This window comes from Gracilinanus agilis, chromosome 4 (genome assembly GCF_016433145.1).
Source record: "Gracilinanus agilis isolate LMUSP501 chromosome 4, AgileGrace, whole genome shotgun sequence".
NCBI classification, from domain to species: Eukaryota; Metazoa; Chordata; class Mammalia; order Didelphimorphia; family Didelphidae; genus Gracilinanus; species Gracilinanus agilis.
This window is the reverse complement of record NC_058133.1, coordinates 151395168-151417323: the sequence shown is the minus strand read 5'-3', so window position 1 is coordinate 151417323 and position 22156 is coordinate 151395168. Positions and strand designations below refer to the sequence as shown.

The window sequence follows — 22156 nt, the reverse complement described above, 5'->3', positions numbered from 1 at the left end:
CTGATATCTCTTAGGCCCTATCGCTGCCATCCAAATGCCCATGCTCACATCTTCACCCTACAATGTGCCCATGAAAATTAAAGAGACAGAAACAATTTTAAAAGAACAAGGTTCCTGTTTTGTGGAAATAATGAACTAAGGTTAAAACCATGCAACATGTTCTTTGGAGTTTAATTTTTACCACTTTGGTATGAAATCCTAAATATCAACTAGAATTATTACAGAATTCTTTCAAAGCATAAAGAGTGTAATGAATCTTAAAATTCCACAGCAGTGGTCTTGAGGATAAAGAAAAATAATGTTTACCCTATTGAGGGATCAATTATGATGTCAAAACCTGAAGCAAGTAAACTCTCATTAATAACCTCCATTCCCAAAACATTGAACTTCAGTTCAATTCTAATATTCTATTGGGACTATATTTGTAAATACAGGCTGAAAACAGAAATGGGCTCAAGAAAGACTTAAGGTGAATTCATGGATACCACTAAAGCCATTTCAAGATTATTATGAGGAAATCAGAGTTGAGAAATAGCTTTAACTTTTGAGGTCAATTTCACTAAGGAAGACTAACACTTCCAATTTACATTTATATAGAACTTTACTCTGTATCCTTAGATTGACTTATAGTCACAAAGTGGCAGGACTAACTAGGTATTTTGACCCCCCAGTCCAGTATTCCTATATCTTGGTCAAGGACAGCATACTATACCATATAAAACTCAGTTTAAACTGATCTTAAGTTTATCGTGATCTTGGCTAACCAAGTCTGCCTTACCTGATATGTCTTTAGTCTTTCCGAGTTGCTTGCTAACCAGTGAACAATATCTTTGGAGATAACGTAACCCGACCCACATGCAAAGGCAGGATAAGCAGGGCTCGGGTACTCTAACTCTTGCCACTTTCCCGTTCGGTCAACTGCCCAATTCAGTCTGAAACTAAGACCAAGATAATCATGTCAATCTCTTCAGCTTGCTTGGTAGACAAACCAACACTCACAATTCTCTCCATTTATTACCTTAACAGCCCCCAAACGACTATAAATAAAGACAAAGGGATGAGAAAATGCTTTTTCATATAAGCAAAATCATAATCAAATAGCTAGGACTTTGAGGAGAAAGAGCTATCTATTTTTTGTTCCTCTTTTTTCTTCTCTCCAGACCCCCAGTACCTAACACTGCATCTTATGCACATGTAAGTCATTTTAAAAACAAGGTTTGTAGAATCCAAATACTGAATTTTATACATAAAATATTGTTATAAAGTTCTCTAAATAACTTTAAGCAGGCTTTTTTGTTAGATGAATGGGAAAAAAAGTCAAAAGTGTATGCTAAGTTCCTCAGTTTATCAACCTAAAATCGACATCTAGGGGTGCTAATCATGTCTATTAGCAAAAAAGAATTTGTAAAAAACTGCTTTTCCTCTTCCCACAGGCAGTAAAATATAAAAGCTTGTTTTGTTTTATCCTTAAATTACTACTAGGAGTCTAATATGGCAATTAAATTTCATGACCACAGTTTCTTGTGAAAATAACACTACATATTTCACTTCAAAGTAATTATATCCAGTAACTTGAAAATCAGTAGACTTAAAAAACTTTACTTACTTTCCCCACCAAGAATTTGGTCTGTCCAGATTTTTATGGGCAATCCTATTAAACACAGCTTCTAAATCTATGTAGCAATCATCATCTGTCTTCAGCAACAAATCAAAGCTAGTTGTGTCCACGGTCCTGATGCCAAAACACAAACACACACACAAACTCCAGTGATGATCTCTAAGGAACAAAGCAGCAATAAGATGATATAGCTTATGAAGAATAGTACCTCTGTGTACAGAACAGAGAAGATCTGATGAAGACTTAAATACTTTTGAATTATTTCATAACGAATGTCTTTCTTAAAAATCTCATAATCTCACCAAAAGAATGTTAGGAAGCAGAGGTCTGAATTAAAAAAAGAAATCGGAGGAAGGTTTCTTTAGCTGAAGGATGGTAGGATGTATAGAACAGCTCTGCCCCAGACTGATAAAGCTATACAAATGCTAGTGATTATAATTTTACTAACAAAATTGAAAAGGATCTAAAATGCTTATTTGATATGAAGGTAATCAAGAAATGTTTGCCTGAAAGGCTGGCATAAGTAGCAGTTAACTAAAAGGATCTCTGACTCTGGGCAGCTAGGAGGTACACTGGGTAGAGTGCTGGCCTTGGAGTCAAAAAGAGTCATCAGGAATTCAAATCTGGTCTTAAAATTAGTTGTGTGAACCTACTCAAGCCACTCAACACTATTTGCCTCAGTTCCTCATCTGTAAAATGAGATGGGAAAGGAAATGGCAAACCGCTCCAGGATCTTTGCCAAGAAAACCTCAAATGAGGTCACGAAGAGTAAAGACAACTACTGAAAAATGACCAAACGATCACAGAAGAATCTCTATAGTTTTAAATACACAAGATTAAACTCTGGTCCCATATATCTGAGAAGCCTTTAAAATACTATTTTAAATCAAAAACAACAAAAAAATACAAACCTAAAATTCCTTTCAAAGTTTTATATTGATTCCAGAATTATATACTAACATTAATTTTAAAAATTCATTAAATGTTATTCAGTAATATTTTAAAATCTATACTGTACTTTTATGCTTTAAAAATATATTAGCTAATTACTGTTCTAATCTTGAACCTTCAAATAGTAATGTCATAATTAATGGCTCCAACAAATCAAAATACTTGATAGCTGTTAATTGCGTGCAGAAGGACTAATGCAAAGAAAAAGTCAATTCCTGAGTCTTGCAGTTGCCCACTTGGATCACAGCCATCCCCCAGATTCCCTATGCTCAGTCATACCCGAGTCTCTGACCCTTTCCTAAGTCTGAAGATACATTCAATTGTCCTACCATCTTTGATGAGCAGACTGTAACCTATACAAAATGTGTCTTTATTGCAAGTATTTTTGTTCTCTAGGTCAGATAGTAAAGGCTTAAGGCCCAGGGGAATGGGAAAAGTTAAGAGAACAAAAAGAAAGACATTTGGAGCTCGATGAAGGGAAAAGGAATAAAAGTTTAGGATGAGGGTTTCTGAAAAGAAAAGAGTTGGGATCTGAATACCAATCACAGGTTCAGAGCAGGCACTTACATGGTTAACTAGTGGACAACAGAGCTGTATTTGGTGCCAATAGTTAAAATACTGGGATAAGTGCCAGCTGACTAAGGAATCCTAAGTGAGCGGGAATAACAAATGAATTTTAAGAAAGCACTGGTAAATACAGAAAGCTATTAACATGACTAGGTTGTTAAGAATACTGAATCTAAATATGAAATATTTTAATGGTGGAGGGACAGAATTAAAATAGATCATGACAGCAAAGACAAATAGATTCTCTAGTTTTAAGTCCAATGCTTTTTTCCATGTTAAGGCAAGAAAGTACAACAGACTAAGATCCTTTGGGGCAAGATTAGAGGCGAGTAGCAAAATAATTCACTATTTCAAGGCAGTCATCTAAACAACTAAAATGTGACCCTTTTTAACTTCACTTCACTGACTTTTATGTGGAGGCAAACACTTGCCTCACTGATTATGCCAATGGCTGACTTGTGCTGGTGAGAATCTCTTCAGAAGCATATTAATTTTTTGCTTTGTTAAGTTCCAGTACGTTAATAACTGATCTGCTACCTGAATAACTGGCAGCATCCTGGAATGGCAATCCTTAACAAAAACTGAGGCAAAATTAGTTTATATCCCAAATGTCCATGGTGTCAGTCTCTGGGAATAGGTAAAATTTTTCTACACAACCAGAAGAGTCAGATAAAACCCAACCAAAAAATATTACAACCTACCACCTATAGAAGTTCAGTAATTTTGCAGGAACATTTCGGTAGGTGTCAACAATGTCCACAAAAACGATGTCATCAAAGGTGTTGCTCTCTTTCTTCAGTAAGGCGTCCTCCTTATGGAGGTTATTGATATGATCAATAAACCTTTCTGGGCGAGTTTGAAGGTTTTGTAAAAGGGTGTCACCTTCTGAAAAGGAGGAATGACAAAGTGCAAGAGACTTAATACAAAAGCTACTGACTAGGGGCAGCTAGGTGGCTCAGTGGATAGAGTCAGGTCTGGAGAAGGGAAGTCCTGGGTTCAAATCTGTCCTCAGATAATTCCTAGCTGTGAGCCTGGGCAAGTCACTTAACCCTAATTATAGATCTTCTGCCTTGGAAATAATACATAAGGTAAGGGTTTAAAAAAACAAAAACCTAATGACTAATAATAATGGTTCACATTTATATACGGTATTATAGTTTACTAATATTAACAGCTAACATTATTAAGTTCCTGCTCTATGCCAGGCTCTGTTCTAAACACTTTACAATTATTATCTTATCTGATCCTCACAACAACCCTTATGAACTCCATTTTATAATCAAGAAAATTGAGGTAAACAGAGATTTAACCTCTACCTGACTTGTCCAGAGTCACATAGCTAGTAAGTAACTGAGGCCAAGTTTGAACTCAGGTTTTCCTGACTCTAGGGCTGGTGATCCCTCCTGCCATCTCCCTGACCATTACAAAGTTCTTTTCTCAAAATAACCCTCTACGATAGATACTACTCCCATTTTTACTACAGAGAACATTTAGGATTAAGAAGTATATAAAAACATCACATAGCTAAATTATTTAGTTTAAGTCTTCCTGATTCTCAAGTTCAGCCCACTAATTCAGAGGGGCAATTCTTTACCCCTAGGTTTTATATATCTCAAATTCTTACCAATCATTTCATAGCATATCAAGAAAATGTGAAGTTAATTTTGTTTTCAATTCTTGGAAAATGTCCAATAGCACAAAGTATACTAGACTAGGAGTCAGGAAGTTTGGGTTCTGGATCTTTTCTTGACTATAAAATGAAGAAGTTGGGCTAACTGATCTTTCAACTCAAATTTTGTGATCTATGACCATTTCTTTGACCTTTTAACTAAAATGTGAAGATAAACTATACAAGTTTTTAGGAGAGAAAATAAAAGTAATAAAAAAATAAAGTCATAACAGAGATATTAAAACTCTAAAAACTAAAAGGAGGTTTAGAGAGGGTGTTTAAAAAAATAAGTTCTTACGTTCTAAATTCTTTTTTTAAATCCTTTATATAATGTAACTATTTTGAGCTTGGTGTCATTTATGTCAGCCTAAACCTAATTTCTCCCAAACTATTTTTCCAGTTTTCCCAACAACTCATTTAAATGGGGGGTACTTTTCCCAGTAAGTTGTGTACTTAGGTTTATCAAACACTCAGGCTATTTTCAGTAATTCTTGCTTAATTAGTCTGTTTCACTGATTTATCAATCCCTCCTTTAAAACAAGTACCAAACACATCAATTACTACTACTTTATAATATAGTTTGAGGTGTGGTAATGCTATACTCCTTTCATTATTCTCATTATCTTCCTTGTGATGCTAGATTCTTTTGTTCCTCCAAATGAATTTACTTATTTTTTCTAGTTCAGTAAAATGTCCTCTTCCTTCTTTAGTTGTTTGGTGCAATATTAAATCTGTACATTATTTTCCATAGTATTGCTATTTTTATTAAATTTTGGTGTGGTTCAACCATGAGCATTGGTTCTCTCTCCACTCGTTTAAGTTTCCCTTATTTCTATAGTGTTTTGTAATTGTTTTTGTGTACTTTCTACATGTGTGCTGGCAGGTTAACTTGAAGTATTTTTTTTTTATATATATTTTTTAAACCCTTGTACTTTTGGTGTATTGTCTCATAGGTGGAAGAGTGGTAAGGGTGGGCAATGGGGGTCAAGTGACCTGCCCAGGGTCACACAGCTGGGAAGTGGCTGAGGCCAGGTTTGAACCTAGGACCTCCTGTCTCTAGGCCCGACTCTCACTCCACTGAGCTACCCAGCTGCCCCTTAACTTCAAGTATTTTATGTATTTTGCAGGGCTTTTTTTGGTAATGGAATTTCTTGTTAGTAACTTTGCTATTTAAAAAAAAACAGTTTTTTATAGACATGCTGATGATTTTTATGAATTCGTTTTGTACACTGCTCCCTTGCTTTAGCTATTAATTGTCTTGGCTAATCTATTTGCCAAATCTCAAGGGAAGACTCCTTAAGAAGATGCTAATTTACTTTCACTAAAATCTATGGCTCACTTTGCACATTACAGGCGTGCTGGAAAAACTAAGTGTAAATTTTATTTAAAAAATCAACTGCATTTGGGTAGATTGCTATTCCTACAACTTTGATGGTGAAGAATTTTTTTATGCTGAACAAACTCCTCCTATCTAGGATAAATATCTTGTTTTCTTTTTCTTTTTTTGTTTTTTTAAACCCTTAACTTCTGTGTCAATACACTTCCTTGGTGGAAGAGTGGTAAAGGTGGGCAATGGGGGTCAAGTGACTTGCCCAGGGTCACACAGCTGTGAAGTGTCTGAGGCCAGATTTGAACCAAGGACCTCCCGTCTCTAGGCCTGACTCTCAATCCACTGAGCTACCCAGCTGCCCCCAAATATCTTGTTTTCTTAAAGAAGTATTTCCCTAACTGTTCTGTGGAACTCTGAAGCTGAAGAGCAAATGAATGGGAGTGGGGAAGGTTGCATAAGAAAATTTTGATGTTAATATAATTTCCTGGTGATAGGAGAAAAGTTAGTAGTTAAGGCAAAAACCTTGCCTTGCCACAGACTTGACTGCAGTCCAGTTTGGCAGAAGTGACTTGCAATGAAAAGACTGGAATAGGAGAATACATATCTTGAGAATAATAGTGGCAGCCAAAAATTGCTAGAAAGGGTGATATGTGCAATATTGGATTAATTTTTATCCTGCTCCTTAAGTAAGGTGCTGACCTCTGAGAAGAAATATTGCTGCCCTAAAATCTACAAATCCCAAACACCAAAAAAGCCACATACCCTTAAGCTACAGAAGCCCAATGCTATTCTGGCTTGTATCAAAACTCATTAGAATACAAGCAATAGTTTTAGTATTTTTTAAAACAAGCAATTCCCTCTATTTTCCTTCAAAATTTCCTAATCTCCCTTTATCCTGTGGGTTTTCTATATCCAAGGATCAGCATTTATAAGGCTGAATAAACATAATTCAAAGGCCAGATATCCTATTGCAAAATTATTTGGGGAAAATGACAAAGCAAGGCAATAATTGCAATAGCTTACTCTTAGGCTAGTAAAACAAAATTTAATACAGACCTCAATCTGCTTTATCATCAACTAAATAAATTGGTATTTATTCCTTCACCCTAAAGCCAGAGTAATTTTACTCCTCAAAGAAAAATATCCAGTGTGTAAAATACAAATAACTTTTTTTCCTTCCCTCCATGATACAGCAGATATTACCCTTGTGTGCAATAGAGCCCAGTGCCAGAAGTCAAGGGCAAAGAGTAAAAGGATTCCTGGGAAGTCAGATCTTCCTAAAGAACATTCTTCCCCTTCCTTTTCCCTTAAAAAAAAATCAAAACTAAAATTTTTAAACTAAGCTATAAACAAATTGGAAAGCAACAGAATAGGAGGAGTCTCTTATGTGACCACTAAGTCATCTTCATACATTTTAAGAGTATAGTGAAAAGGACAAACGAATCTGTTTAGATGTTTCATTCCCACAGAGATTAAAAGACATGGAGCTTCCATATTTAGAGGTATCAGGGCCCCCAGAAAGGAAGCTGCTACAGACAGGGAAATGGAATCAGAAATTTAGGACCGCATAGAAGGGCCTTGGACAGTATCTTCTTCTACTGTGATGTTGGAAATTTGGGGGTCCTTGAACTTATTTTGAGGTCCCTGGTCTAAACTTCCTGTGGACATTTAGATCTCTTATAAATTACATTTCCCATGATTCAACTGGCTCCCTGTTTTATGTGGTGATGTAAGCCAACGGGAACAGAAGCTTAAATAGGGAGATTGGGATTGGTACTCTCTCTTTCCTGCTGAACAAGCCAGGTGGGCAGAGGTGATGGCGCAGCATTTGAATTAGCTCTTATTAGGCACATGGCTTAATTACCAATATGGATTACAATAAAATCCTAATATTTTTAAATATATCCTTCTATGTTAATTGTATTTGTTACACTATCTATGTGTCCTTTCTGTGGCAAGTGCTTTAGGAAAACTCTTCAATTTCCTCAATAGTTTTACTCCAAAGCTATTCTAGCTAGCCTCTTCTGGATGATTTAAATAAGAGGGCTTCTTCTTTCCTTAGCAGTATTGTGTACTGGAAAGAACATTGTGTTGGGATTAAATCAAATCTTAAATCCTGCTTTACTATTGATGTAAAACATGGGGAAGTTCTTTAATCGCTCAGTTTACTCATGTCACACTGGGATTATTATACCTTTCCCCATCTAGTTCCTCCTGGGAATACTACAGAGGTAACACAGGAAGCTTAAGAAAACATGTCTATAAGACTCTTACTTTTGACTAATGGCAAAAACCCTGGATGAGAGCTTAGCAGACAGGTCTGTATAGGTCATGCTTTGTTTCATCCAGTCAGAACATAAATTCCTTACAACAAAGGCTGGAAGCATGAATGGCCTTGGGAAGATGGGTGTCAGACCCCCACCTGACACTGCACTTTTCTCAGTTCTTCTCTGATCTATAGTCATTGCTGAAACAGTGGCCTCATGATCTTCAGAAGGGATCACCCTGACTGAGAGGGTGGCAGCTGCATCTGTCCTGGAGACCTTGAGAACTGTGGTCATCACTGAGTAGCCCTTGCTCCATCAGTGGCACTCAGGTAGGAGTAAATATACTGGTACTATTCTTTCTTTCTTAGCTATTACTAAGGACATAGGTATGTATTCACATACCAATCCCTTAAAAAAAAAGTCCAAACATCCCAAAAGCTGACAAAATTTTCCTTCATATAATGTCTCAGAGAAACTTCTGAGCTATAACACTCTTGGTCCCTGAGCTCTCCAAGGTCAGTTCCAAAACTTGTAATCTACACTGCAGGGAGAGAAGACTCAAAGGAGATGCATGGGAGTTGCTAAGCCTCAGTGTTCCACTGGCCTAATCCAAAGGCAGGTATAGTGCCCTAAAAGCTGTGTCAGGAGAGAAGTGCGTTTCCATCCATTAACTGCCCCCTTCAAACTAGCACAAGAGATATTCAAGCTTTTAAAAATGTTGTTCCATCTTCATTCCTGCTGAAAAGATAAGCCAGTGGCAAAGATTTATCAGTCCTAAAAGGCTTTTCTCTCATTTAAAAAAACTGCTTTTTAACTTTAGGTGGTGTGAGTTAGCCCCAAGAAGTTCAGTAGACATTTTCATTTGGCCTGTAAACTTACCCTGAATTGTATAAATAAAGCCTCCTGCTACTCCCTCTACACCTTCCATGAATTCATAAGGCAATGCTCCCTCACCAGCCTAGAAAAGAATTGAATAAAGATAAGAATGAAACACTCAGTATGTTTCATTATAGAGAACTATCTACATTTTAAAAGGATCTGGCAAAAATCAGAATATTTCTTCAGAGCAAACATTTGTTTGAGATCATGAAGGTACCAAAATGAATTATTATCGCTATGAGATACTGTACTTTTATGTCTCTTTATCTAATTAGAGTACAACACCTCACTGAGGTACCCTTAGTTCCTCCTAAGTCCTCAGGGCCACCTTACATAGTCATTTTTTCTTGCTTTTGCTATTGCCAAAATCCAGAACTGAATGTCATTTTAGCTTTTGCCCCATACCATCTTTTTTTTTGTATTTTTAGTAACTTAAGACTTTCTTTTGTTTTCTCTTAAAATGAAGATTCCCACCAAGTTAGAATATAAGACATGTTCATAGTTCAGACTATCTTCTAAACAGTCTGTACCAGTGTAGTTTAAACATGGCTCTAAGTACAATTATTAACATGACAGTACATTAAAAACTACTGACAAACAGGCCCCCAGCAGCCCTCTCTACACAGTAGATAAATGGCAATTACCCATAACAATTTACAGATTTAACCTTCACCTGTCCAATGCCAGGGTGCATTTTGAACTGCCTGTTTCACATCAGTCTGGTCTCTGCTAATTCTGTTTAGGTTTCAGCATCTAAAACTGTGTTTCTCTGTATCTGTATAGCCCTTCTGCTCACCTAATTTCAGCTCACCCCACTGTTATCCTGTCATCATCTTTCTTTCCAAAAGGTCTTTCTGCAAGAAGTGTTGCTAGAAACAATGACTTAAAGCTGGCCTGCTGCCAGTGTTCAGTGCGACTGTTGATAACCTTGTTTTACCACAAAAATGCTAAGGAAGAGTGATTGCTGAAGAAATGACTCAGAAAATTGATATTAAGAGATTCAAATATTACAGTCACAGAAATGGTTGAATTTCTTGACTACACTAAAAACTTAAAACTTTGTCTAGGACTTATTGGCTACTGTTTTTGAAAGGGCATAGTGACTCTGGATTCAGCTTTCTATATCATCAATTATTGATCCCTTCAATTACTGGAACAATGCCCTGCCAAGGGAGCAGAATTCAGAGATAAGTGGTGCAAATATTTGGCAACAAGGAGTTTCCCTGAAAGGAAAACTTGGTTCAAATTCTACTTCTGATAATTACTAGCTGTATGACTCTGGGCAAGGCACTTAACCTCTAAGTGCCTTTGGAAAACTCTTAGGACTTCTGGTCCTTTCTTTGTTTAAGTCATAGATCCTCTGAGGAACTGCATATTTTAAAGCTTTCTTGATTTATCATTCACTCTTCAAAATCCCACACTTAGTAAGATTAAAGAAAATGGGAGTTTTTCATTTATTAAATCTGTCAAAATCCCAAATCCCCAAATTCCTTTAGTAATGCCAAATTAAATTAAAGCACACATGCAGTCTTCATTTAGATTTTCCTGTCAAGTGGTATTTCAATGAAATATAACTAAGTCTGGTAAGACAGAAAATGAAGATTTTGGACAGCAATTAGTTAGGGTTCATAAAGAGTTCTCTCTTGAAAAACTTTGGGAAATAGAGAAATTTTCCACTCAGAGAATTCACTAACATGAAGACATTTTACACTAAGTTAATATATATCATTATGCTAGAATTTATGAAGTAATGTATGACAGCTATGTTTTCAGCCTTTCAGGTCTTTATGCTCTAGTGATCCCTAAATACATATCTATTAACAGACATGTCCTAACACAGAATACTAGCTCCTAGTGAAAGGATTTGGGCAAAAAGGGAAATGAATAATTAGTCATTATGATAACTTGGAACTTCTCTAAAATTCTGCCCTGCAAATTTAGAAATTATGACTTACTGTAATGATTCTAAGAACTCCCCCTCCATCATTCACTGTTACTTTGTGAAGATTCCTAGACACGAGGCCTTGAAGATCCTGGCTCTCCCACACAATTGTGCCTTCAAAGCTCTGTTGTTGATTTTTTTAAAAGAAAGAATAAACATCTAGATTAAACTTTAAAAAGAAAAGTTATTCTAAAAAGAATAACGGTGACATGACTTTAAATAAGCAAGGTTTCATCAAATCAAAAGAAAGAACTCTGTTAAAGATAATGTACTGTGTAAATTTTCCAAAAGCCTGAAATTCATCCTTCCAAATGTCACTTTTATTTTTTACTTTAACCATGTTACATTTCAATTTTCCAAACATGTTTTAGACATTTCCTTACCAGTACTTCTTTTGGATGATTAAAGATCTTTATAGAACTCAGCTATTATATTTTTAAGAGACGACACTCTATTCTTACTCTCTCCACTGAAGATTTCATATGTCAATGAAAAAACTAAGGCCCAATTACCAGGAAGCTTCCTCATCTCTCACCATTTGGACATCTTTGCCCTCTTCCATTCCTGTCTCTGATAAAGTGCTGGCCCTTCTAGATGCACTCTTTATTCCAGTCTCTCTCAAGTCTTCAGATCACTGTCATCCCTATTCTATTTCATTTTTTTTTTTAAACCCTTACCTTCCATCTTGGAGTCAATACTGTGTATTGGCTCCAAGGCAGAAGAGTGGTAAGGGCTAGGCAATGGGGGTTAAGTTACTTGCCCAGGGTCAGACAGCTGGGAAATGTCTGAGTCCAGATTTGAACCCAGGACCTCCCATCTCTAGGCCTGGCTCTTAATCCACTGAGCCACTCAGCTGCCCCCCTATTCTATTTCTAATCTTCAATCTCTCCTTCACTACTTGCTCCTTCCAAGCTGCCTATAAATACACCTATATCTCCCTCTATTCTAAAAAAAATGAAAAATAAACCTCACTTGATATGATCATCTCCATGAGATCTTTCCTCTCCTTTTTGGTTAAACTTCTTGGGAAAGCCATCACTAATAGATGCCTGCACCTCCTCTCCTCTTATATAAGCCTTCTGGAATCTGGCTTCTAATCTTATTCAACTGAAAATGCTTTCCCCAAAATTATTAATTACCTATTAATTTCCAGATCTAATGGAGTTTTTCAGCCATCATCTTTCTTGAACTCTACAGTACTTGATGCTATTGATCACCTCCTCCTGCACGCTGTCTCTTTGTTAGGTTTTCATGATACTTCCCTCTCTTAGTTCTCCTGTTCCTGTCTGATCCTTTCTTCTCAGTTTCTCTGGTTGGTTCTTCCCCCATGTATCCCAGAGCTCTGTCTTGGATCCTTTTCTTTTTTTGGCTCTCAGAGGTTCATTCAATGATTGCTACACTAAAAATCCCTAGAACTGTATATCCAGTTCTCATCTCTCTTCAGAACTCTAGAATATCACTCACACTGCCTTTTGAACATCTCAAAGTGGATGTCTTGTGGGTATCTCAAATTGTCCAACCCCTCCCCAAAACACTTCCCCCTTTTCTCCTAAGCTCTCCCCTTTTCTCAAGTTTCCTCTTCTTGTCAAGGGCACTGTGCTTCTAGTCGCCAAGCCTGAAACCTGAGGTGTCATCCTCAACTCTTCACTCTTACTCACGAATGTCTCAACATCTTCACAACATCCCTCATGTACACCCCCACCTTCACTTTACCACTTCTCCAGCTTGTCTACAAGCCTCAAGTCTCTCCTCACTTTCACCCACCCCCCAACCTGAAGCCTACGAGACCTTCCTAAAATGTCAGTGTGATCCATGAACTCCCCCGGTTCCTTGTCACCTCTAGGATCAAACAGAAAGTCCTCCTCTGGGCAATAAAGCTCTTCACAAGTGGGTCCCTTCCTACCCTTTCCAGTCTTCCTACACTTCATTCCATTCCACACTGTGACAGAACAACACTGGCCAACCTCCTGTTCCTCACAGATACAATTCCATCTTTCTGTTTTTATCTTGACTATTCCCCAGGCTCAGAAAGTGTTCCTGTCTTCTTTCAGCCTTAGTTTCTCTGGTTTCCTTCAAGAATCAGTTCAAATCTTGCTTCCTCTGGGGGGTAGTGTTATCAAGAGGTAAATAAAGTAATCTGAGTGGGTCAACGAAGGCAATTTGGGTGTGAGGAAGGATAATGGGGGTATAGGTGATTATAAGGTGACTGGAGGAGGAAAGAAGGTAAGGGAAGGTATATAGGAGATAAAGGAAATGGGATATGTAGGAGAGGGCAGCTCAAACAGTTTTATTCCCAGAGGCTTGAGACAGAGGATACAGGGAGGAAATTAAGGTCAGTAAGAAATGTTTAGGTTTTGGCTGGAGGGTTTCTCTTGTTAGTTTCTAAAGTCTCTTGAGGGAGGAGTTGAGAGGGCCCCTCCCTGCCAGTCAAACTGATGGCTAGAGGAAGTCTTGGGTATGTACTTCCTGCCAAGATGGATGCCCCCAGTTCTCTCAAGAAATAAAAGAAAATGATTCCTTCCCTCTTTAGCCCTTGCCTCAATTTTCGACACAATGATTCACCGAAGGGTTTGAATAGGTAACAAGGGGATTTATTAATACCAGGGTCAGTCAGAAGGAGAGAGGGGTTCAGGGTTTTTCTAACTGCTGCTAGGGAAAGGGGTGAGGGTGGGGGATGGGCCACAGGAGAAGTTTAGACTGAGAAAGCCTGTTCTCCCAGTCAGGAGATTTGACTGCCTTTTAAGTAAAGTCCTTATTAAATCACTAAAACTAGAGGTAACTTATTTGAGGATACTCTACTTGTCTATAGAAACTAAAACCCACAATGTTCAATCACCAAGCTCTCCTTTCCACCCAGGACCCACAGGAAATTCAGGGGAAGGGGAGGGATATGGATGGAGAGATCAGGGAGAGGTCCAGAGAAATGAGATAGATTTAAATTTCCCCAAGACAAGATAAGCACAGGCCAAGGCTGAAGCAAAACCAAGCTGAAAGGCTGCAACTAACAGGCTAAGCCAAAGCAAAAGCCTCCAGCCACAGCGAAAGCCAGAAGGCAAAAGCCCCGTCAGTTGGAACTTCACCTCTATTTATAGCTTCAAGTCCTAACGGACTTTCTGAAGATTCTAAGATGTTTAACTGACTTTTTGTGACCGTTAGAAATTACAGAAGCAAAAAGTTTCTGTTAGCCACCTTGCATTACAGTAGGAGGCTTTTCCACACTCTTCTTCCTTCCCCCAAACTTTCCTTCTCAGATAATTCTATCTGCTCTGATCTTGGATGTCCCTAGGATTTACCTGGAGTCTCCCTCTATCATAACATGAATTCCTTGAAGACAGGACCCGTTTGAGTTTCTATGTCTCTTTGTTACTCTATGCTTGGCCACTGACCAATGACCTCAAGATGGTTATTATATAGTCAACCTTAAACTAAATAGCCCCAGTACCTTTACAGTTGTTGGTTCTTCTGGATCTAATTTATCTGCATTAAATGTCAATTGTCAGTCCTCACTATTTCTCTCATCCATCTCTTTTAAAAAAGTTAATAATCAAGCTGACAAAAGTGACTAGCTTAATTCTGCACATAATTCTAAGTCAATAAGTGATTGCTTAAAGGTGGTTCTAACTCTACACTAGGTAGGTTTGCTATTTTCTAGACTCATGGGGGGAAGATGGAAGGAGGGTTAGAGGCATGGTTATTTCTGGGTTTCCCTAGATGGCAATGGATGGATAAGATTGTTAAATGTGTGATGGACTGAAGTGAATCTTAGTTTAATTTGATTTCTGTGAAATATCTTCTCTATTATTTTTAAATTAGAGAATCTATAAAAGGCACAAATATCTATGAATAAAGTCATTCTATAAACTCAAGCATTGCAACAAATAATTCTACAGATGAGGTTAAAAACTATAAACAGAGGGCAGCTGGGTAGCTCAGTGGATTGAGAGCCAGCCTAGAAAGAGGAGGTCCTGGATTCAAATCTGATCTCAGACACTTCCTAGCTATGTGACCCTGAGCAAGTCACTTAACCCCCTTTGCCTAGCCCTTAGCACTCTTCTGCCTTGGAACCAATATGTATTTATTGGTTCTAAGGTGGAAGGTAAAGGTTGTAAAAAAATAAATAAAAATAAAAGCTAATTTGAAATTTTTCTACTTAAAAAAATCCACCATAATTAATGAAAATAAGCATTTTCAAAGCAGCTACTCTATAAAAGGCCAAGTGCCAAACTAATGGCTAGTTTGTTCTTGTTGTTTTATACTATGTATTCACAATTCTTAGAAAATAATTTTATTTTATGAAAAACAATATAAACATTTTAGGAAGAAGCAAACACATAACCCATGGTCTTCATTCTATTTTGTAACAGAATTCTAAACTCAGAAGTACAACATTTACAAAGTCTAATATTTTAAAAATAAAGACCCATTGAGAATACTTATTAGAAAGAGAAAGCAACAGTTAATATAAATATTCTGTCACATTTAAGACACTTTCTTAAGAAAAAGATAAGCCATTTCACAGGGAATGGGTTTTCTAATGGCAGATAGACTGTTGCATCAAAACAAAATATATTTTTTTAACTGACAAGGAAAGGTAGAGTAGAGGTGGGAAGAGATTATTATTACGGAATTTTAACAACTCAGCAAGAATAAGGATATATGATGATAAATATAAAATAAATTGCTAGTTAATTCAGGTGAACCAAAACAGTCTAATTTTTTTATACTGAAATTAGTTTTCATTTTTATGCTGAGGAAACATGAAATTAGACTAAGCAATATTTCAAGAGGTGTAGCTTTCATTTAATTCTTTGACCCCATACTGAGATTTATGCCTCAATGAGTTACACAATGAAAACATCTCAAGAGATCTGCTTACTTGACAAGCTGTACTGCTGACAAACTACTCTGGCAAGCTATTAAGTGAATACTCCAGGAGGGAATAAAATTATAGACAATCATCTACTGTATTCTCTTATATGGAAGAAAGTAGCCTGTCTCTCAGTCATTCACTCTCTGCTGACTCAATCCATGCAAAACTGCTCATGACCATTCTTCTTTTGTGCTAATAAGTTTGATATGGCAAAGCAAGAATTCATATTGAAAATTTAGCACACTACAGTTTAGTTTCAATAAGAATAAGTGGATTTTTGATAAGAAACTATTTTTAAGAGCAATAGTATTTCTTGGCATACTTAAAATCTGCTTAAGTTCATTAGATTTAGACCTAAAAAAATTAGGCCAAAACTAGTTTTTAGGCTATTGGTTAAGCACTTGTATAATAAAAAATGCCACCTGCAACACTGGCACTGACACTAACTGCCAGATGCATTATCTTTAATGTTGGTAAGGGGAAGGCAATTTTTGCGTGTTGAGAAATTATTTTCATCCATTTTGTAAGGCTGATGAAAACCTTGGGGGATAGTTCTTTGTCTAGTGGGTAATGAAGAACTGATAGTTGCTTTCTTCCTCCATTCCTTTCTGAGGGGGTCACTGTCCAGGTCACTCAAAGAAGAGCTGCTACACAGATTCCCCTACCCTTGCTCATCACTGCAGTGAACTGAGAAGCTAGAATACTTCAGCTTGTATAAGTGCAGTAACTTCACAAATCAGCTCACAGGCCAAATGTCAGAGTGTTTTAGGAGGGATCTCGATTGGTAGGAAAGAGAAGAGATTATTGCTATAGGATTTTAACCCTAGCCTGGGTTAAGGTCTCTATTTGTCAAGCAGAACAGCACAATGTCAGAAGTTTACAAGCTATTAAGAAAGGATCTTGACTGAACCAGAACACTGCTCCTGCTCCCCTCTTCTCCCTTGAGCAGAATGAAATCTATACCAGTCAGCAGCATGGAGCTTACATATATTCACAGTTGCCTCATTAGTTCTTTTCTGTATAAGACTAACTCCTGATACATGAAAAACAACCTAACTCCAGGCTACACATCTTTAATTACAGTGCCTGATACTACAAGGACTTAATGTCTTACCAATTTCACTGATATTTCTGGAACTCTCAAAAATTTACAACTGAGTTCTACTTTTACTACCCTGATAAAGAAGCCTGGTAAGAGTGAGACAGCTAGAAGCACTCTCCAACCTTGAAAATGAATGCTACTCAAGAAGCTTTTGACCCCAAGCTAGATCAATACATAGCAGCTTCAGAGGATTCTGGGAAGATGTAGGTTTAGACGCAGCAAAACTCCAGACTTCTGAAGGTCCTTCCACACCAAATCAAGGACAAAGTGCTTTGGGGGGACAGAGGGCCAAATTGGCAAAGGGGATTCTCCTGCTGGATATGATTTAAAAGGTATGCCAAAGAAAGCCTGAATTCTTGAACTGTCAGGTTCAAGGGAAAGGAAGAGGGAAGATCCCAGGACCCCTCCCCCACCTACTGTTCTGAGTCTCCAGCAGTTCCTAGAATCTCTGGGCGGGTAGGGGCTCTAGTCTGGAGGGAGTGGCTTGCTGGTGCAGCTGTGCTGGGCTGAGGGCATTGAGCATAGATGGCAGGGAGGCAGCTGGAGGAGAAGTGCAGAGAGGGCAGCCTAGTCGCAGTCAAAACACTCCATCTTGTCCCCCCTCCCCCCCTTTCTCAGAGTTTTGATCTCAAGGAACATTCAGCTCTGCAGATCAACTCCACTCTGACTTAATCTTATCAATAAGGCAGATAAGAAGTTTTCAGAAGGTAGGGAAGCTCCAACACCCCTCCCCCATAGACTGCATAAAAAGTAGTTGTAAGCACCTACACATCCACAGATCCAGCAAGTAATTAGAGGAGCAAGATTACAGCCAATTACATGGGAAAAAGAGGGGAAAAAATATAAGTAAACAACAGAAAAAGAGAAAAGAAATTACAATTGACAGCTTCTATTCAGGTAAAGAACAAAGAGCAAATGGAACAGAGGAGGACCAAGGAACACCAAGAAAAAACACAAAAACTCCAGCGAATGGGACAAAGACTTTGGAAGAACTCAAAATACAATTCGAAAAACAATTAAGAGAGGCTGAAGACAACTGGAAAAAGCAAATACATGAACTAAAACAAGAAAATAGTGTCTTGAAAGCCAAGAATGACCAGCTTGAAAATGAGGCAAAGAAGGTGAAAGATGACCTACAAAGAAAATCAGACCAGAAGGAGAAGGATGACCAAAAAGCCAGGGATGAAATTCAGTCTTTAAAAACTAGAATCTAACAACTAGAAGCAAATGATTTCACAAGACAGCAAGAATCTGTAAAACAAAATCAAGAGAATGAAAAAATTGAGGAAAATATGAAATAGCTTATTGACAGAACCTCAGATTTGAAAACATCAAGGAGAGATCATTTAAGAATTATTGGACTACCCAAAGATCATGACAAAAGGAAAAGCCTGCACATCATCCTGCAGGAAATTATCCAAGAAAACTGCACCAACATTCTTGAACAAGAGGGACAAGTGAAAATTGAAAGAATCCACAGATCACCTCCTACATTTAATTCCCAACTGACAATACCCAGGAATGCTATAGCCAAATTCAAGAACTACCAGATCACAGAAAAAATATTACAAGCTGCTAAAAAGAAGTCATTCAGATACCATGGAACCAAAGTTAGGATAACACAGTTTCTAGCTGCATCTACACTGAAGGACCAAAAGGCATGGAATATTTTATTCCAGAAAGCAAGGGAGCTGGGTCTACAACCAAGAATCAACTACCCAGAAAAACTGACTATATTCTTGCAGGGGAAAGCATGGTCACTTAATAAAATAGAAGACTTCCAAGCATTCATAAAGAAAAGACCGGATTTAAACAGAAAATCTGATGTCCAAACTCAGAACTCAAGAGAATCACCAAAAGGTAATTAAGAGAGGGGAAAAAAAATCCAAAAATTTTTTAAGGGACCCAATAAGTTCAAATGATTTGTATTCCAATAAGAAAAGATGTTATTTGTAACTCTTAAAATTTTTTATCATCATGGTAGCTAGAAGAAGTATACTTAGAGGGAACAATGATAAACCGTATAGGATAAAATATCAAGATATATATATTTACATGTAAATATATATATAAAACTAGAGGTAAAAAAAGAGGATAATATTAAGAGAAATGGGAAAAGAGACAAAATGGGGTAAATGGTGGGAGTGGGGGAGAAGATCAATACACTGGAAGGGTAAAGAGATTTGAGACAGGAAATACTTAATTCTTATGTGCATTCAAATTGACTCAAAGAGGGAAGCACAATCAGATCCATTGGAGCAGAGAACTGATTTGTGCCATATAGAGAAATAGAAGAGTAACAAAAGGATAGGTGGGGAGGGAAGCATTAGTAGGGAGGGAGAGTGTGTGTGTGTGTGTGTGTGTGTGTGTGTGTGTGTGTGTGTGTGTGTGTGTGTGTGTGGTAGCTTAAAAATAAGAGGAGAATAAGAAGGGATGGGGGAGAAAGGGAAGTAAAATAAGGGTGGGGATTAGGGGGACTGATTAAAAACAAAACACTGGTGTAGAAGGAAACAATGCAAGAAAGGCAGGACAAGGAGAAGAAATCAAAATGTTGGGGAATACACAGGTAGAAATTATAACTCTGAATGTGAATGGGATGAACTCACCCATAAAACGGAAGCAAATAGCAGAGGAGATTAGAAACCAAAATTCTACCATATGTTGTCTACGATAAACACACATGAGGCATATAGACAAACACAGGGTAAAAGTAAAAGGCTGAAACAAAATCTATTGGGCATCAACCGAAAAAAAGAAGGCAGGAGTTGTAATCATGATATCTGACAAAGTCAAAGTAAAAACAGATCTAGTTAAAAGAGCTAGGGAAGGTAATTACACCCTGATAAAAGGCAGTATAGACAATGAGGAAATATCAGTACTCAACATGTATGCACCAATTAGTATAGCATCCAAATTTCTAAAGGCAAAACTAGTGGAGGTGAAGGAGGAAATAGAGAGTAAAACTATACTAGTGGGAGACTTGAACCTTCTTTTATCAGATCTCGATAAATCAAACCAAAAAATAAATAAGAAAGAGGCAAGAGATGTGAATGAAATCTTAGAAAAATTGGAATAAATAGATATATGGAGAAAAATAAATAGGGACAAAAAGGAATACACCTTCTTTTCAGCAGTACATGGTACATTCACAAAGACTGACCACGTACTAGGGCATAAAAACATGGCAAACAAATGTGAAACAACAGAAATAATAAATGCAAACTTTTCAGATCATAATGCAATAAAATAATAATTAGCAAGGGTACATGGAGAGGCAAACCAAAAATTAACTGGAAATTAAATAATATGATTCTCCAAAATCAGTTAAAGAACAAATCATAGAAACAATTAATAATTTCACTTAAGAGAATTACAGTGATGAGACATCATACCAAAATCTATAGGATGCAGATAAAGCAGTACTCAGGGGGAAATTATATCCTTGAGTGCATATCTTTACAAATTAGGGTGGGAAGAGGTCAATGAATTTGGCATGCAAATTAAAAACTAGACAATGAACAAATTAAAAATCCCTAGATGAAAACTAAATTAGAAATCCTAAAAATTAAGGGAGAAATTAATAAAATTGAAAGTAAAAGAACTATTGAATTAATAAATAAGACTAGAAGCTGGTACTTTGAAAAAACAAATAAAATAGATAAAAGTACTGGTTAATCCAATAAAAAAAAGAAAACCAAATTAACAGTATCAAAGATGAAAAGGGAGACCTCACCTCTAATAAAGAGGAAATTAAGGCAATCATTAAAAAATATTTTGCCCAGTTATATGGCAATCTAAGTGATATGTATGAATATTTACAAAAATATAGACTGCCTAGATTAACAGTGGAAGAAATAGAATGCTTAAATTAATCTGATATCAGAAAAAGAAATTGAACAAACCATCAAAGAACTCCCTAAGAAAAAATCCCCAGGGCCTGATGGATTCACAAGTGAATTCTATCAAACCTTCAAAGAACTATACTAATACTATACTATACAAATACTATACAAACTATTTGACATAATAAGCAAAGAAGGAGTTCTACCAAATTACTTTTATGACACAAATATGGTATTGATTCCAAAGTCAGGCAGGTCAAAAACAGAGAAAGAAAACTACAGACCAATCTCCTTAATGAACATAGATGCAAAAATCTTAAATAGAATACTAGCAAAAAGATTCCAGCAAGTGATAAAGAGGGTTATTCATTATGATCAGGTGGGATTTATACCAGGAATGCAAGGATGGTTCAATATTAGAAAAAAGCATCCACATAATTGATCATATCAACAAGCAAAACAACAAAAATCACATGATTATCTCAATAGATGCAGAAAAAGCCTTTGACAAAATACAGCAACCATTCCTATTGAAAACTCTAGAAAGCATAGGAATAGAAGGGCCTTTCCTAAAAATAATAAACAGTATATATTTAAAACTATCAGCAAGCATCATCTGCAATGGGGATAAATTAAAAGTCTTCCCAATAAGATCAGGAGTGAAACAAAGATGCCCATTATCACCTCTATTATTTAACATTGTACTAGAAATACTAGCAGTAGCAAATAGAGAAGAAAAAGAAATTGAAGGTATAAAAACAGGCAATGAAGAGACCAAGTTATCACTCTTTGCAGATGATATGATGGTCTACTTTTTTTCTAGGATTAAAGAATCCTAGAGAATCAACTAAAAAGCTAGTGGAAATAAGCAACAACTTCAGCAAAGTTGCAGGATACAAAATAAACGCAAGCAAGTCATCAGCATTTCTATAAATTTCCAACACATCTCAGCAGCAAGAGTTAGAAAGAGAAATTCCATTTATAAATCGCCCTAATCCAGTGATGGGCAAACTTTTTAAAGAGGGCGCCAAAGGAAAGGAAATGCTCATCTGTCAGTCTCTTTATAAAGCAACTCTTTTGAAGTTTCATTGTATTATATCCTACTCATTGTATTCGTCA

General features: G+C 36.9%; 1 protein-coding gene across 1 annotated transcript in view; it reads right to left on the bottom strand.

Annotated features, from left to right (window-relative positions):
- The window catches only part of B3GALNT2 (beta-1,3-N-acetylgalactosaminyltransferase 2), a 52446-nt gene that overhangs the window by 4524 nt on the left and 25766 nt on the right, over positions 1 to 22156 (bottom strand). Inside the window, exons 6-11 of the mRNA XM_044675903.1 lie at positions 11237 to 11347; positions 9282 to 9360; positions 3838 to 4021; positions 1607 to 1732; positions 779 to 938; positions 1 to 57 (exon numbers count right to left, since the gene is read on the bottom strand). Coding sequence (XP_044531838.1) covers positions 1 to 57; positions 779 to 938; positions 1607 to 1732; positions 3838 to 4021; positions 9282 to 9360; positions 11237 to 11347 — 717 coding nt within the window. The remainder of the gene's footprint in view (positions 58 to 778; positions 939 to 1606; positions 1733 to 3837; positions 4022 to 9281; positions 9361 to 11236; positions 11348 to 22156) is intronic.